The sequence below is a fragment of the Toxorhynchites rutilus genome, chromosome 2 (genome assembly GCF_029784135.1).
Source record: "Toxorhynchites rutilus septentrionalis strain SRP chromosome 2, ASM2978413v1, whole genome shotgun sequence".
Lineage (NCBI taxonomy): Eukaryota > Metazoa > Arthropoda > Insecta > Diptera > Culicidae > Toxorhynchites > Toxorhynchites rutilus.
In genome coordinates, this window is record NC_073745.1 from 235,967,787 (window position 1) to 235,985,188 (window position 17,402).

The 17,402-nt window shown below is 40.2% G+C and overlaps 3 protein-coding genes across 3 annotated transcripts; 2 read left to right on the plus strand and 1 right to left on the minus strand.

The window, feature by feature from the left end:
* Window positions 1-482: 482 nt before the first annotated feature.
* On the minus strand, window positions 483-1,829 carry LOC129768545 (uncharacterized). The gene is made up of 2 exons (XM_055770273.1): window positions 1,563-1,829; window positions 483-1,501 (listed from the first exon to the last, which is right to left on the minus strand). The coding sequence occupies exons 1-2, from the start codon at window positions 1,677-1,679 to the stop codon at window positions 671-673; spliced, it is 948 nt and encodes a 315-aa protein (XP_055626248.1). The 5' UTR covers window positions 1,680-1,829; the 3' UTR covers window positions 483-670.
* Window positions 1,830-6,209: 4,380 nt separating this feature from the next.
* On the plus strand, window positions 6,210-9,272 carry LOC129767237 (phosphatidylserine lipase ABHD16A). Its single transcript, XM_055767920.1, has 9 exons — window positions 6,210-6,554; window positions 6,608-6,661; window positions 6,732-7,042; window positions 7,107-7,246; window positions 7,312-7,565; window positions 7,637-7,986; window positions 8,047-8,186; window positions 8,238-8,374; window positions 8,439-9,272. The coding sequence occupies exons 1-9, from the start codon at window positions 6,495-6,497 to the stop codon at window positions 8,547-8,549; spliced, it is 1,557 nt and encodes a 518-aa protein (XP_055623895.1). The 5' UTR covers window positions 6,210-6,494; the 3' UTR covers window positions 8,550-9,272.
* Window positions 9,273-16,599: 7,327 nt separating this feature from the next.
* On the plus strand, window positions 16,600-16,977 carry LOC129766744 (uncharacterized protein K02A2.6-like). The gene has a single exon (XM_055767342.1). It carries the CDS (start codon window positions 16,600-16,602, stop codon window positions 16,975-16,977), a length of 378 nt encoding a protein of 125 aa, XP_055623317.1.
* Window positions 16,978-17,402: the final 425 nt, after the last annotated feature.

Below are 17,402 nucleotides of genomic sequence, written 5' to 3' on the forward strand. Positions count from 1 at the left end.
GCCACGGTCACCCAAAACATAGCATCCCTAATGTTGATTCACTTAAGCATGTCATAGAACTCTCCTTGGCATCCAAGAAGCTCACGCATAAGCTTTTGATTGAAGTTGGTCTAGACCATTTGAATAATATTTTGGTCCATGAGCTGTAACAAGGCGATGAACAAACCAAATTATAGAGCAATAATATTGAACGTCTATGGGTCGCTTAAGTAGTATTGAAACAAAACTCAAATATCGTTCGGCTGGTAATATACAATTCCCCCTATTCTACGCGGCGAATGACGTGAGATGGCTCAAGTCCCGGTGTTACCGAAGGCGAGTGGGGTGACTATAGTTTGTCACTAGGTGAGATTTGAAGTCATGTCCTCATATGTTATTGAGTCTGGTATCAAAGAGGAGCTAAAGAGTAAGGTGGCTTCCAGAATAAAGCGGGAAACTTTCCCATCTCACCTCATTCGCCGCGCAGAATAAAGTGGAATATCTTTAGGAAAAGGTTTTTTTTATTGATGCTCGTTGCTTTCTATAAACGTGCACAAAGTTGGTCACAAAATAGAATGTTAACTACAACTAGGTCGATTCGATTATTCAACTGACGGTTTTCATACAACTTGTGTACCTGTGTTTATGGGTGGTTTAATTGCCGCTTACCATAGCATTTGTTCTAAGATCATCACTTCAGTCGTAGCGTGGGGATTTTAGATCGTGGCTGCGAAACTTTAGTCGAAACCAACTCAGTATTGTTCTCTACCGTGATTATATTCTGCTTCATCTGTCCAAAGAGTGCTGTTTTGCGCATATTATTTGCGACATTGTTTCCAGGGGTTTTCAGGTTCGTTACACAACCCAAAGGTGTCCGGGGTGCAGAAATAACGTTATTCTTTGATGGCGCAGTCATGTCCAAAGTGCCACGCTTCGGTGTGGTTACCAAATTATTTTCATTCGAATAGATTAAGTTTGAAGGTTGTTCCTGTGGTTTCTTACTTTCTTTGTACATCTTCTCGTCCTTTTTGATTGGTTCGTTTTTCTCCTCCACTGTGTCATCTTCTTCGAACACAATGGGTGTCCGTTGGATATTTATCGAAGGTGAACGAGGATCTTTTGCAGCATCGTAGAGTCCTTGTACGATATCGTCAATTTGGGCTTTCAATTCGGTATTAAAACTCATATCACTGAACAAACTATTATTCTCCAAAGGCACTGCAGTTACCACTTCCGGAAGGGTTTCGCAATCTTTGAATGAAATCGAGCTATCCTCACTACTATTGCCAGGTTCGTTAATTTCTACGTATTCTAACGAGGCATCCTGTACTGATGTGTTCGATGCATTTGAATCATCCAAAACAAGTGGGGTCCGATCAAATGTGCTGGGTGAACGAGGATCGAGCATAATTTGAAGTTTCTCCCCAACTGCTCGTTCTGGTGATTGGGCACTATCAAAAATTTCGGTCAGATCCGACGTTAAATCACGCACTTTTGTGATGGCCGGTTTATCTTGATTATTCTAAAGAGAAATAAAATGAAGTGAAGGCTCGCGTTATCACATTTATGATACAATTTTTTACCTCACTCGTAATAGGGCTACGATTGATATTGACCGTTGGTGAGCGCGGATCTATGCTGTGCGACATATCGTGTTTATTTTTGTTCACTGGGGCTACTTTGCTGTTAAATATTCCCATTTTATAACTGGAATAGAACTAGCTCAATACGGAAGGTTTATAATGTTGTACAACTATGTAAAGGCTTTAAAATCTGTCGAAAAGTTTTGCTAATGGCGGTTTGCAATACAAACCAGCTGTACTAGTGACCAAATTTGAAAGAGTTTTGATGGATGATAGCGAGAGACATAGTTTTGTTTTGAATGCAAAGTTGTCTTGTTTATGATGTACGTTCAGCCGGTGCCACACGATACTACGAATATATGTTTAGCATATGACTCGTTTGTTATATTTATGACAGACATAAAACTGTACTAGCGTTGTACTTCGAAAATTGTATGTCTGTCATCATGTACAGCGCTAGCGCTATTTTACCGCTGTACATGGCTACAGTTGTACTGAGCGCAGCGCCATAGGGTGGGTAGCATGAATAAATCGAATCAAAGCACTTGGTAAACTTTCCTTCTATTGGCTTCTCTTGAGTTAATAACTCAGATTGGAAACTTGTTTATTGTGTTTGATAGTTTGGACGCTAACTAAAAACCTTTTTCATTGAAATATGAGGTAAAAATTGGTCAAATTTCTGATTGTCAGTTTGACGTGTGGTACAATACCAGGGACAGACATACAGCTGTACTTGCGTTGTACGTGTACAGCGTTGTACAGGTTACATTGTACCATGACAGACATACTTTGGTTGTACATTGTACCGTATGTCAAACTGACAATCAGATATTTTTCCAATTTCCACCACATATTTCAATGAAAAAGGTTTTTATTTAGTGTTTAAACTATCAAACACAACAAACAAGTTTCCAATCTGAGTTATTAACTTAAGAAAAGGCAAAGAAAAGAACGTTTATCAAGTGATTTGATTCTGCTTGTTCATGCTACCCACCACTAACCGTCTATGGCGCTGCGCACAGTACAACTGTAGCCATGTACAGCGGTAAAACAGGTCGGTACAGGTACAGCGATTGTACCGAGTTGCTTGCATGGTTCTAGCGCTGTACATGGTGACAGACATACAATTTTCGAAGTACAACGCAAGTACAGCTGTATGTCTGTCATAAGTATTACAATGGTACCTGTACAACGCTGTACACGTACAACGCTAGTACAGCTTGTCCCTGGTATTACTTCATTTGTCTTGCTCATATTCTCAATTGGCGACCTAACGTACAAATCTACACCTAGGCGGCGCTGCGGTAAAAGTGATGATGGTTTTAAATTTTGCAATGTGAGTTTATGGAAGGTTTGTAGTTCTTTCCATAAATTACAATATTATAATCATGAAAGACTATTTGACTGCGATGAGTTTGGAAGAAATTTAATTTTGCGCAATTTTATATATAACATGTTATTTTCTTACCTCTTTCAGTATTGAAAACTGTATATATATATTGACAATGGTTGAATCAAAGAAGAAAATTCGGGAGCACAATCAAAAACAAGTTGAAAAATGCATGTTTACTGCATGTGACAACTACCTTGGAAAGCCCGGAAGTAAAATATACATGATTTGTTTTTGAGTTTTAGGTTACATTAGCATAATTTTCTAAGTGCATGCCATCTAACGTACAAATCTACACCTAGGCGGCACAGGTTTTAAATTTCGCAATGTGAGTTTATAGAAGGTTCGTATTTCTTTCCATAAATTACAATTTTATAATCATAGAAAAATATTTGATTACGATGAGTTTCGAAGAAGTTTAATTCTGGACAATTTCATATATAATATGCTTTTTTCTTACCTCTTCCAGTTGTCAAAATTTCTTTCAAAATAAAAACATTATTTGTTGAGTTTGGAAGAAATTTAATTCTGCGCAATCTTTATATATAAAAGAGGGATTCTTCCACGTACGTGTACCATATCATTACAGAAGCACGGCTGATTGACGGATGATTAGAAAAATTCGAAAAAATTTACTCTGCTTATCTTCTTTGTATATAAAAGAGGGATTTTCCCACGTACGTGTAAAATATAATCATAGGAAAACGGCTGATCAAATCTGCGTCTTTTATATATCGTTGAGTTTGTTTTCACCTAAATTAGAATGATAGAATACTAAAATTAAAAAATTACTATGGATATCCTTGTACAGTAATTTACATTTAATGCGACATTTAGCTAATTGGACAGACCTGTAATGCGACACGTTTAATTGGACATATTTGTAAACATAAAGATAGGGGCCCAAATTATGGCCCCGCATTGAAAGTCGCCACCAGACGTCGACACTGTACCACTCTCATCGCCGTTGCCCAATTACAGGTCAAAATCGCCTCCAATGCGACACTGAGTGGTGCCTCCACATGTCGTATTAAAAGTAAATAACTGTATATAAAACAAGGATATTTAAAATAAAAAGGGAACATTCGAAAATCAGAAGTACGCATATTTATGTTTCACAGTGAAAATCATCGTTCGGTTCAATTTTACAGAACGATACCATACTAACTCTCTTGAAATATATTCGTTATTTTTACCAACCAAAATATTTTCTAGAAATAAACTATATGACAGCACAACGATTGCTGGGTCAGCTAGTTTCATATATAACATGCTTATTTGTTACCTCTTTCAGTTGTCGAAACTATATAAATATTGGCAATGACTGAATCTAAAAAGGAAAAGCTTTCAATCAAAAACAGGTTGGAAAAAAAGTCACAGGAAGGTTGTGTCCGAGACACGACCGCATAGTTGACGTAGGATTCCGTTAAGCTATCTGTTGATTTTGGATATTTTTGAAGAATTACATATTTAAACTCTTTGATAAAGATTTGGGGACCCTGAAAAAGATGCCGAATGAGACATGGTGAAAACCGCCATCTGTAACCCTAGACGAGATGCCTCCTGTGTTATGTAAGAATGAAATGAAGAAAAAAAACTCACCAATGCAATATAAGATAATAATCAATACCGAACACAATTATCAATTTTTGTCATCAGTGAAAACATGTTACTTTAATACAGTAGAACCTCGATTATCCTGATGTCTCTGTTAGGGAACACATTTCGGTAGGAACAAAAGCTTCCCATACTTTAATGTATTTGCATTGTCGATTTCCCCCGGGCAGCTTGGTTTTGATGTTTCTGTTAGGGAAAACATTTCGGTAGGAACAAAAGCTCCCCCTGCTTTGATGAAATTGCAATGCCAATTTCTCCCAGGCAGCTTGGTTTAGATGTCTCTGTTAGGGAACCGCTGCATGTGTCGTCAATTTTTACCAATCATAAGTGGGTATTTCCGTTAGGACAGGGGTTGAGATTTTTCAATTTTTGATGTTATGAAAATGACCACGCATCCCGCATCCCGAACGTTGAAAATACTGTGGTGGTCGACCGAATTTTCAGCAACATGTGGTCTCAAATGACGTGCCTGGCCAGAGATAAACTCCTAAAAGCTCTACCTCCGACTTACAATAATGCACTGCGGATAATCTTTGGCCTGCTATTTTCAGCACCAGAAGTCTTGGGATGTGCTGAAGTGAGGAAACCCTCGTTTGACATCTTCGTGGACGCGGTGATAGTCTCCTCAACTGTGAGCTTCCTCACTCTAACCAGAAGATATGAGGAGACGCATCTGTTCCTCCGGGAAATCAAAAGGTACAGGTTTGAAGACGTAAAAGCGATGAGGGAGCAGACCCGTTGCTGCAAAATATCACACAACTTCAACAGAAGAACATTTACGAGATCAACGGGAGGATTTGTGTTCATCCTTGGTGATGACCCTTCATAAACTGCTACACTGCTTTGTTTTATAAAAGATGCCAACATATATTTAGCTGATAAAGCCTTAAAAAATTAAGAATAAAAAACGTAATATAACGTAATAACAGAGTGAATGGAATATACAAAAAACTTCACGAGAAATGTAGGGGAACAAATCAAAGAATCGAGAACAAACCGCTATTATTTATAGAGCTAACATTTCCATCAAAGTCAAACCATACAATAGAAAATAGAAATTGCAAAAGAAATCTAAGCGCAATTCAATTGTTTTCCGACTTTTTTTTTCAAAAAATGGAGAAATGTCCACGTGGACAACAGAGGGAGGAGTATAGATAATGTCCACGTTTGTCCACGGAGGGGGAGGGGGGTGTCTGAAATCCCCTAACGTTATTTGAAGAACCATAAGCCCATCCACTGCGAATACACATTGTTTTGGCCAAAAGCGATACTCTGTGTGTGATATATGGTATGAATTCTACTTGATATATGGGAGAATCCTACACATGTAGAGTTAAACGGGAACTACTTCGAGGTTCTCCTTAAAATTACGTGTTCTCTTCATCGAAAAAAAACTATTACAATTTGCGCACGATTTTTTTTTTCTCAATATCATCGATCATTGTTCAGTATTTCAGGTATTTCAACAAATAAATGGCAAATTTATCACACACTTTCAAAAAGTCAAATGCCATCAAAATTAAGACACGTCTCCATATTTAGCTTCCCTGGCATGAATTGTCATTGTTTTGAACTATGCTTCTGTACACTGAAAAGGAAATCGGTTGTGTTGATTGATGATTTCCCATGTGTCATGTTATTAGATAAGCTCTGTTGGTGAATTACTTTGAAGCAGCAGCAGCAGCAAATACATAAGCAATTATCAATATTTTCAGCTGAGCTGGGAAACAGTAAAGGTCGTATTGCTAACAGATTTAGCTCCAACCTACAGACAGTATTTTGCTAGCGTGGAGGAATCTTTACTTTCCAATTAGAATTGCAGAATAAACTTTCTCTTATTTTTGTGGTTTATCGTCCAGCAGCGAATTTGCATAGGTTTCGCTGACGAAGAGATAAAGTGGCATCCATAGAAAGTGCAGGGAATAATGCCCTTTTACAAATATCTCTTAACTCCTAAGCTTTTCAAAGAGTACGATGGAACGAAGGTTTGCTTGATTTTAGCAACGTAAAACATATATTAATCGGATAAAATTGACAGGATCTGTATGAGCCTGGAGCACTGGAGAAATATGGAGATCAAATCCTGGCAGCTGTCAGTACATGAATATGAATACGTTCGTGGTTAGATAAATAATTTCTTATCCCTAATATTCATTCCGTAGTTGAATCTGATGTGGAACTTTGGTTACTACTCCTCGCCGCTGTTGATCACGTTTCTGTACCGCCGAGGTTATTTCGTGGCAGATTCGGTAGGTTCGCTGGCGAAATTCACCACCGGCATCGGTTTACTGGTGGCCGTTTCGCTGTGTATGCGTGGGCTAGGCCGATCTATGAACGTCATCTACATCCGATTCGCCGAGTGTTATGAAAATGCGAAACGCGGTGAGAAAAGTGTGGAGCAACACAATCACATCCGAAAATATGATTTCGATTTCCGCTATTGGCCGGTCGATTTTACCGTCAGTAGTGGCGTGTGAGTTTTCAAAAGCATCAATGGTGATTTCAATAGGGTTATTTGAAAAAACTTTCTTTTGTAGGCAGCGGCCTAAGGATCTCAGGAGCAAACCATTCTGGATATCGTCATTGCCATGTCAAATTGCAGCATATGTTGCGATTCACACTTTCGGAATACGTATGATCTATCCAGGATCGTTGAGTTTGCTGCAGAGCTGTATAGGTTAACACGATCAACATTAGATAACACAAAAGAACTAACGTATTATTCATTCCTTATTTCATCAGAACCCATGCTCATGCAGGGACGCACCAAACTCGTTACCGAGAATAAGGGCATACGGAATAAGGTGAAAACGGCAGACAACAATGAAATTGACACAATGTTTGTAGACAATCGCCACAAGAACCCTAACGGAAGTACGCTCGTAATTTGCTCGGAAGGTAACGCAGCCTTCTACGAAGTCGGTATTATGTCGACCCCAATCGAACTAAACTATTCTGTGCTGGGATGGAATCACCCAGGCTTTGCCGGGAGCAGTGTAAGTAACGTGGCATGTACATTGTGCAAAAACAAAAAACTGATTACGATTCTACTTTTTTTTTTAATCAGGGCCGTCCATATCCGGATCAAGATCAGAACGCGATAGATGCGGTGCTACAATTCGCAATAACTGACCTTGGATTCACGCCGGAAAACATTATTCTGTACGGTTGGAGTATTGGGGGTTATTCTACGCTGTACGCCGCATCACAGTATCCGGACGTGAAAGGCGTCATTTTGGATGCCACCTTCGATGATTTGCTTCAGCTGGCATTGCCGAAAATGCCAGAGAGTATTTCCAATATTGTTAAGATTGCGATAAGGGATTATGTTAATTTGAACAATACCGAGTTGATCTCGCAGTACAACGGACCAGTGATGCTGATCAGACGCACCGAAGATGAAATTATTTGCTCAGAGTGAGATGATGAAAATGCAATATCGTTATTTTTAACCAAATCAATGCTTTGCAATTCCAGAGATAACAATCTTGGCACGAACCGTGGGAATTTCTTGCTAATCAGTATGCTCAAGCAACGTTTCCCAAATATTTTCCGACCAGAGCAGGATAATTTAGCCAAGGAAGTCCTGACGAAGCCCATCGAGTTCATGAAGAAAGGTAGCTTTACTCAAAGTAAGTGATAACACAACTAATCCCTATCCTTGGCAGATGCCGATGATCTCAGTCTTTCGCTGTTGATGTCTTACCTATCGGACAATGGTAATAACGGAACGTCTCGGAGTTATCCCATCGAGATTGGAGAGGATTATACTAGCGAGCAGAGGGATTCGATGGCGAAGTTTCTGGTATGTTCTTGGATGTCTAGACTATTAAACTACTTTCATTGCTAATCATTGGTTGATCTTACAGATTACAAAACATTTTCATGATTTCCAATCCACCCACTGTACGCCTCTTCCGAAGGAGTACTTCCAGCTACCATGGGAAATACCGGTCGATACCGACTTCGTTTTCACATAAACCGGAATCCGTACATTCTAGCGAACGATACTTAGTGCGGTGCAAACTCAACAGACTATGATACGTTCCATGGCTTTTCTCAAACAATTTAATTAGAACAAAAATATAAAAAAGTCAGAAAAAAGTGTGAAGTGCTTTAAAGGTGTGGTAAGTTATCTCCTGAAAATGCCTCCCAGAACTGTATTCATCAAGCGATAACGCAACGTTCGCTGGATGCAAGGGAGCGCTTCATTAAAAAAAATCATGAGGTAGAGGTGTTAGTGGAGAACCGTATTTTATGCACGCTGAGATTCCTTGAAAAGGGCAGATTATTTTAGAATAAGATTGAAGAGAGTGAATGTTGAAACTATGCTTTAGTAGTAACACTAGGAACTAGCATTTTCAACTATTTATTCGTAGAATTTAGGAAGGCAAAGAAAACATGCTTCAAATACAAAGAGTGGACCCTTTTATGGTTAGTAGATTTCATGAAAAACATGTATGGATGTAAGGGAATTCGGAATACTCATGTTGTCCGACACATGACGGGAGGGCAGCCGGACCAGCTTAAATGCGAAAACATACGGTGACATCAAATGCAGACATATTTTTGTGGCATGAAGAATGAACAAGGTGTGAGTGGAAGATGAAGGGAATAATTGAATAAATATTTTGCACCACATACAAGAATGGCTAGCGGAAATAGATTGAGAAAATATCCTATTGAGATAGCAGGCAGCAGCAGCGTAGTGCGCGGGTGGCCAACCCGGCATTTGCCTTCATTCGAAAGATAAAATGTCTACGCGTTATATACTTATTACTTTTTGTTCCAAAAACTTGTTTCAATAGTATTAAATTTGCTTTCAAAACAGGCTATTGAAATCACCAATCGGTATATAAGCGAGCGCCGCTCGGAAATCCACTCAGTTATAATTGTACAGCGATTGGAGCTTGTTGTCGCTGTGTGGTGAAGCTAACTTCGTTCATTATGAAAGCGCTGATGAACGGTGTCACCAAGAGAATGTTTGTGTACCTTAGGCCAGAAGGGAATCCATCGGGAGAAGAGTGATGCCACTGAAAAGGCGACCAAGAGAGTGTCAGCATCGAAACTTGGTTCCGTTTGATGCATCGGAGTAGCCGCCATACACACATACACGCGCGCAACTCTTTTCGTTCGGTGGTTATCGGGTTAGCGTTAACCACTGGCGGGCATCGAGCATCGAAAAGAATCCGAAAAGATGTCATCGTTGCTGAAAAATAATCTGCCAGTTGACCCTTGAGACTGTAAATTACATTCAAGTGAAAAAGTTTATTTCAATGTTATGTTAAAAACAAATTATGTTATGTGTTTTCTATTCATATAATAATGCAACCAAATAAATTTTGTTTTGTGATTTTCCAATCAAGTGCAGTTAACAGGAAAGTTTCTAAAGATTATTCTTCCCCATCAGTAGAATATTTTTGTATCCAATATGCATGCATAAAATGCATAAAACCATGTGCCTCCAACGTAACGCTCTCGTTTTCGAATTCCCTCAAATATTCATTTATTCATTCATTCAGAATGGATTCAGATTCAACTTCAAACAAATGATCACTAAATCAACGATAGTCCTACGTCAACCTTGCGGTAATATCACAGATATGGGATGGGATTTCCACTGTTATATTTCATCTTTCAATTGAGTAAAAAATAACATCCATCAAGAGTAGCTGTCATGTTTAAAATACAAACAAAAAATATCCTATTAAGACGTGAGAAAATTGAATTTACAGTGTAAGTTTTTTGGAAAAAAAAAAATGAAATCAGTTCAGAAATGTTGAGCCTGATTCTCGAATACACTTCACAGTGGAAACGAAATGCACGGCACGCCATTGAACTACAGTACTCGTCCGCTAATTGGGGGTTTTTTAGTTGGGATGCTTTTTAATTGGGATTTCGCTAATTGGGACGCAACCAGGGATGCCAGGTTTGAGGACATGTCTTCATTTCGAAGACATTTGACCTACTGTGAAGACATTTGATTTGCGGAGACATTTTGAAGACAATTTGAAATATGTGAAGACATTTCACTAAGATAGCGTATGCAGGTTATTGAGTGATATTATTTCCATGAAATTCTAACTATTGGCCGAAAATATCGTCAAAAGAAGTAGGGCTTTTGTCTTTTGTTCGCTTTTTTATCATTGTCACTTGTTCACTTTTGTTCTTAGTAATCAACGGAGACTTTTGTCTTGGGGTTATTAACTTGCCCTTTTCAAACTTCCACATGCACATGCACTTCCACAGAAAATCCACATGCATATAGAATGAATTAAACAACAAAGCGACTTTTACTTAAGTTACAACCAAAACTTCAAAGATAAAATAAACAAACTGAGTTATCACAGTTCCGTTTTTGTGGAAGAACTGGGCCTATATTACCTCAATCAACGGTTTATCAAGCCAATTATCATTTCTAAACTCATAAAATATATTGCGAACTAAAATATATTCTATGTTCACATTTATTGAAATAAATTTCAAAACCTGCAAGTAAGTTTAAAAAAAGGGGCTGTATAACAATATCAATTTGAATGAACATTGAATTAGCTACTAAACTTTGCTCAAAAGTAAGTTATGAATTTTAGTTTCATCCGATATGATTGTGAAGACATTTGATGACATTTTTTCGTACCATGTGAAGACGTTTGAAGACATTTTTGCGTACCATGTGAAGACATTTTAAAAAATCACCTGGCATCTCTGGACACGACCCAATTAAAAAAGTCATCCGTCAGAATTGTATGTCAGTTTTGCTCTGTCGTTTCCAGGTGTATGACACGATTATCGCTATCTCACTCTACCTACCGTCACCGCCTATCTCACTCAAGGCGTGTAGAAGTATATCCTAAGGTGGGCCAACTTGCTAAAACCACTCTTCAGCCATCTTGGAAGTCTACTGTGTTTTGTTTGTGAACAAAACACAATACGCTAGTGCCGAAGCTCGCTCCTGATCAGTCTGTCTCTTTCACGCTACAAGCAAATAATTCCCCTTCTGCTTTCTTCCGTACTGCTTTCATATACCGCTCCCCTACCCAACTTAGTGACGAAACGGCCTCACCTAGTACCATAGACCCGTCTTGATCTCACTATCCCTCTGCTGTAAAAGTTCATCATCGACATCACGATATGTCAGATGGTGGTAAATTCAGGGGTTAGACATCAATTGAATATAGGCTACCCAAAATCAAAATCAATATGGCGTCATTTGTTTACCAACATATCATTTGCGAGGATTGAAATCCTTGAAATCTTGGAGATAGTATGCTTTATTTCTAACTGCATGACGGATTTTCATATTTCGGTTTCTAATGGAGGTGTTCTATATACTATATAACTATATAACCGGACCGAGTTGTAAACAACAGTAATTGACAGAACCAAAATGTCAGTGAACCGCAGCAATAATGGGTACACTGGCAATATGAGGGATTTGACGTTTTAGTCATACCCCTGGGTAAATTGGTAATTCGCGATGACGTCGACGTCTGGTGGCGACTTCAAGTTAGAGCCATAATTTGGGTCCCAAAATCGTTAGTGTAATCTCTACCAGATTAGAAGACACGGAGCCGGTTTTCAATTTTTAAAATTTGAATGAAAATTTTCTCATTATGTTATTTAATTATTAGAAACATGTATTTCTGACTTTCATTCATCGATATGGTCATACAATTCCAACATTGTTGCTGATTTTGCTGAGTTGTCTTCATAAACAATTTTCGTATGAGACTTTTTCCCCACCTGCAAAAAAAAATGTTTTTAATTTAAACAGAATACTAATTTAATATGGAAAAGCTAATTTTCATTCATAATTTTAATTTTGAAAACGACCACTCCGACTGAAAATCAGCTGTTCTTTGACGCTCCCCTAAACTAGTAAACGAAGCTCACTGCCGTCAACGCGCTGATCGCTGTTTGAAGAAAACAAATACTTCTGACGTGTGAGATGTTGGCACCAAAAACATGGCGGGTGCCATACGGCTGGTCGTTTCAATATAATTTTTGTTGAGGGGTCTTTCAAAGTATAGGTTAAAAAATGAAAACAAAATTTTGCACAAAGGTTACATCTCAACTTTATTCTAGGAATAATTATACAACGCAATCGAATACAATGAGATAAAATAATAAAAAAAAGTTAGGAACATCGTTTCTTCCACTCTGCTTCCAGCATTTCAGACCGTAGGATTTTCAGTTTCATTGTTTGTGTTGCATTGTTCTGAACGAGTTGGATCACGTTATTAAGTGACTTCATCGTAGTTGAGAAATCTATTTCAGTCTCCTCGTTTTGGTCCACACAAACACTTCGTTCAAAGACTCCTCGGTGGTATCCAACCATTCCTGCTCCACGGAAGTAAAATCATCTCCTCTGTTTAGAACAGACTTGACTATTTCTTCGTCCGTTAACACTTCACTGGTCATGGAAACAGCTTTGCCATCGCAATCTAGTACTTGGTCCTCGAGCCACAATCGAATTTGTACGTCCATTGTATTTGTTCCAGCCACACTGTCTATCAATGTTACAAGGGATTTAACATCCACAGAAAAATCCTCCACTTGCTCAGACATGTTCCACTCATACCCTGGAAACTCATCGAACAACTTTTTCCAAGAATTCTCAATGGTAGTCTGACTGATTTCAGCAATCCAATCGATGCTCTGCCGTAGAGATACATTTTTCAGACGCCAAGTTCTCGTTCTCCAAAACAAGTTTTAGCATTAGTTTACGTTTGTATCTCGTTTTGATTGCGTTGATCACTGACTGATCCATTGGCTGACATTCTGCCGTCACATTTGGCGGTAGGTAAATGACTTGAATCAATCCGTCATCACTCTTCAAATCATCACATCCGTCGTAGTGGGCAGTACAGTTATCTAAAACCAAAAGTGCTGTTGGCTCTAAACCTCGCTCAACAGAAAACTTACGGATAGCGGGAATAAACTAATCATAAAACCAAGTGCGGAACAACTGACGAGTCATCCAAGCTTTTTTCGAACTATAATAGAACACCGGTAGTGATTCCTTAAATCCACGAGGAAATTCACGAGGGTTGGCGGCTATCCCAATGAACATCAGCTTCATTTTCAAGGATCCATTAATATTTGAACAAGGCATGAATGTGAATCGTGTTTTGTTGAGTTTACGTCCCGAGGCAACTGTCTCGTCTCATAGTGCGATAGTGCGTGATGTCATGAACTTGGTAAAGAGGGCTGATTAATCTGCATTAAAAACTTGAGCTTTTGTCAAATTCATTTTCAATATTTTCTTCATGAGCATTTCTTCGAATTTAAGATAAGCCTCCTTATCTACAGAAGCTTTCTCTCCCGTGACTACCAACATACGAACTACAAAACGTTGTTTGAAACGGCGCACCCATCCATCCGAAAATCGGAAAACGTGATCTACATAAATGAACCTAACAACTTAAGTATTCATTAAAGTATAGTTAGTTAGTCAACCACCAAGCAAAATAGACCTCTTTTAGTCGCTCCGAACTACCAGTCTATCACCGTGGTTACGGCTACAACAATTGGCGACGAGTGAAAAAATTTTGAAGAATCTCGAAGTTTCTCAAGCATCTTGAAACTTCCAAGCCAGCTGAAGAATGTCTGATGCGGAACTGAAGAACGCGATTCTGCAGCTCACCAATCTCATCGCGAAGCAGCAGCAGCAGATAGAAAATCTTGAAAACCGTGCGAATCCGGCTGGCAGTGGCAGTGAGAAAATCATCGAATCCCTGGCCAACGGCATTCAAGATTTCCAGTATGATCCGGACGCAGGAGTTTTCTTCGACGGCTGGTATGCGAGATACGAGGGCGTTTTCACGAAGGATGGTGAAGCCCTGGATAACGCCGCCCGAGTGAGATTGCTTCTACGCAAATTAAGCACCCAGTTACACGAGAAGTACGTGAATACTATTCTTTCCAAGCACCCTCGGGACTACACTCTGGACGAGACCGTCAAGAAACTGAAAAAAATATTCGGTCGCCAGAAGTCAATTTTCCATTGTCGTTACCGGTGCCTGCAGTACTCGAAAACCGATGCGGATGATTTCACATCTAAAGCCTGGTTTAGAGTTCCCGTGAACGTGAACTTGAACAGGTGGTGGAATAGTACGATCATTTCACGGTGAACTACATTGCGAATAAACAACTCAAAAAATCGTGGTAAATAGAAAGTTTTTGTTCACGTTCACGTTCATATCAAAAGTTCGGCAGTAAATGTGAAGTAAATAAACATCGAGCTTCAATAAAGTAATTCGGATAAAATATACAGTTGTTCACAAATCAACCCGAAGCAACGAAGTTTTTCAACCCGAATGAATGAATCCCATAGCCATACTTGGACGACATCCTCATCGCTGGTCGCACCAGGCAGGAGCACGATCGGAGCCTCTACGCTGTTCTCGAACGTGTGCTTGAGTGTGGTTTACACTTACGCCTCGAAAAATGCCGTTTTGCGCTACCTCAGATCGAGATCCTTAGGCATATCGTAGACAAGGACGGTATCCGACCCGACCCTTCGAAAACTGAAGCTATTACCAAAATGCAGCCTCCGAAGGATGTCAAGCAACTCCATTCTTACCTTGGTGCTAGCAACTATTACGGTCGATTCGTCAAGCGGATGAAGCAACTGAGGGCTCCCCTGGACAATTTGTTCAAGAAAGACGTTCTTTGGTGCTCGTTTGTCGTTTGAGCAATTCAAGTTCGTTCTACTGTCAGATCTGCTGCTCACTCACTACGAAATCATCGTCGCAGCAGATGCATCAATGTATGGTCTTGGTGCTGTCATCATGCATCGTTTCCCAACCGGTTAGGTAAAGGCAATCGCTCATGCCTCTCGCTCACTGATGCCTGCAGAGATGAACTACGGACAAGTGGAAGAAGAAGCATTGGCTCTGATATTCGCTGTTATCCGCTTCCACAAGATGCTATATGGACGCCATTTTCTCCTGCAAACCGATCACCAACCATTGCTAAAGGTTTTCGGCTCAAAGAAAGGTATTCCAGTCTACACAGCAAACCACTTGCAGCGCTGGGCCCTGACACTCCTGCTGTACGATTTCAACATTCAGCATGTTCCTACGGACAAATTCGGCAATGCAGACTTCCTGTCCCAGCTGATGTCATCGCAGCGTCGACCGGATGAAGACTACGTGATTGCCTCCGTTCACGTGGAATCTGAAGCGAAAGCAGTTCTCGACGACACCATCAGCAACGTTCCAGTAACGCCAAATGATCTTGGCTGAAACGAAGAAGAATGCAGTTCTGCAATAAGTGGTTGGTTTCATCAATAACGGTTGGCCAGCAAAGCAGATTGCCGACCCTGATGTCAAGAAGTTCTTCGCCAGACGAGATGGACTTCAAGTCGTCGACGAATGCGTTATGTTAGGCGATCGGATCTTCGTGCCATTTAGGTTTCGCAAGCGAATCATACGAATCATACGCTACATCGTTGACATTCTGGAATGGACCGGATGAAGTCTCTGGGGCGCAGCTACATCTACTGGCCCAATGTCGACGATGATGAGGCGCAGTTTGTTCGTCAATGCAGAGCGTGTGCCGAAGCAGCGAAGTCTCCAACGAAAGCAACCCTGTAGTCGTGGCCCATTTCACTCCGGCCATGGCAACGTGTTCATATTGGCTTCGCTGGCCCTATTAATGGATACTACTATTTCGTCATGGTGCACCCGTGGCCGAGTGGTTAGCGTCTCACATTATCATGCCGGATGTTCGGGTTCGATTCCCGTTCTGGCCGGGGGATTTTTCGTCAGAGAAATTTCCTTCGATTTGCACTGTGGTCACGCGTATTCTGGAGCTTGCCCCTCGGAATACATTCAAGGCGTGTTATTTGGCTTAAGAAATCTCAACTAAGTATTAATAAATGACGCTAGTTAATGCATACGTTGAGACGGCAAAAGTTCCACAGGGAACGTTAACGCCATTCAAGAAGACTATTTCGTCATCGTGGATGCCTATTCCAAGTGGCCCGAAATGTTCCCCAGTCGATCAATTAACACCACTGCAACTATGGACATGCTTCGTGAGACATTTTCCCGTTTTGGCAACTCGGAATCTTTGGTTTCAGACAACGGAACGCAATTCACCAGTGAACAGTTCCAGCAATTTTTTCATGCAAATGGTATCAAACATCTCCGTACTGGTCCATACCACCCGCAGTCCAATGGCCAAGCAGAGCGATTTGTCGATTCCCTCAAGCGTGGCCTCAAGAAGCTGCGTTATGGAGAAAGTTCGCCTACACTGGAGCATCTGCACACATTTCTTTCGGTGTACCGCTCTACTCCAAACCCAAATACTCCCGAATCGACGTCTCCAGCTGAAGCGTTCCTAGGGAGACCAGTACGCAACACGTTGGACCTGCTAAGGAAACCTGATTCCGTTACTTAAGTTGCAAGGAACCACAAACACGTTTTTCTCGTGAATCAAAACTTCCAAGATGGCTTACTCCCTTTCAAGAGGAGGAGATGTAGCAGGCCTTGCTTCCTTAGAAGGCGTATGTATTCATTAAAGTATAGTTAGTTAGTCAACCACCAAGCAAAATAGACCTCTTTTAGTCGCTCCGAACTACCAGTCTATCACCGTGGTTACGGCTACAACACTGAGCGTTTCGTACGAACTGTATCCAGTCTCAAACTCCTCTATTATTGTAACTTTCTCCGCTATGGTGAGCGTTGTTACTTTCATTTTACATCTTCCTTGTTATTCGTCCCAGAGTTCGACGTTGATGTTCCTTCCATCGTGTAAACTTAATAAATTTGAGGCAAATAATTCTTCAATACATAAAGTTCACGTATGAATTCACAAGTTACCTG

Coding starts and splice junctions, on each gene's coding strand:
- LOC129767237 (XM_055767920.1), top strand. CDS start 6,495: ATGCCCTTTTACAAATATCTCTTAACTCCTAAGCTTTTCAAAGAGTAC. Junction 6,662..6,731: donor GAGATCAAATCCTGGCAGCT/GTCAGTACATGA, acceptor TTCATTCCGTAG/TTGAATCTGATGTGGAACTT. Junction 8,375..8,438: donor ATTCGATGGCGAAGTTTCTG/GTATGTTCTTGG, acceptor TTGATCTTACAG/ATTACAAAACATTTTCATGA.
- LOC129766744 (XM_055767342.1), top strand. CDS start 16,600: ATGGACATGCTTCGTGAGACATTTTCCCGTTTTGGCAACTCGGAATCT.
- LOC129768545 (XM_055770273.1), bottom strand. CDS start 1,679: ATGGGAATATTTAACAGCAAAGTAGCCCCAGTGAACAAAAATAAACAC. Junction 1,502..1,562: donor GTAGCCCTATTACGAGTGAG/GTAAAAAATTGT, acceptor ATTTCTCTTTAG/AATAATCAAGATAAACCGGC.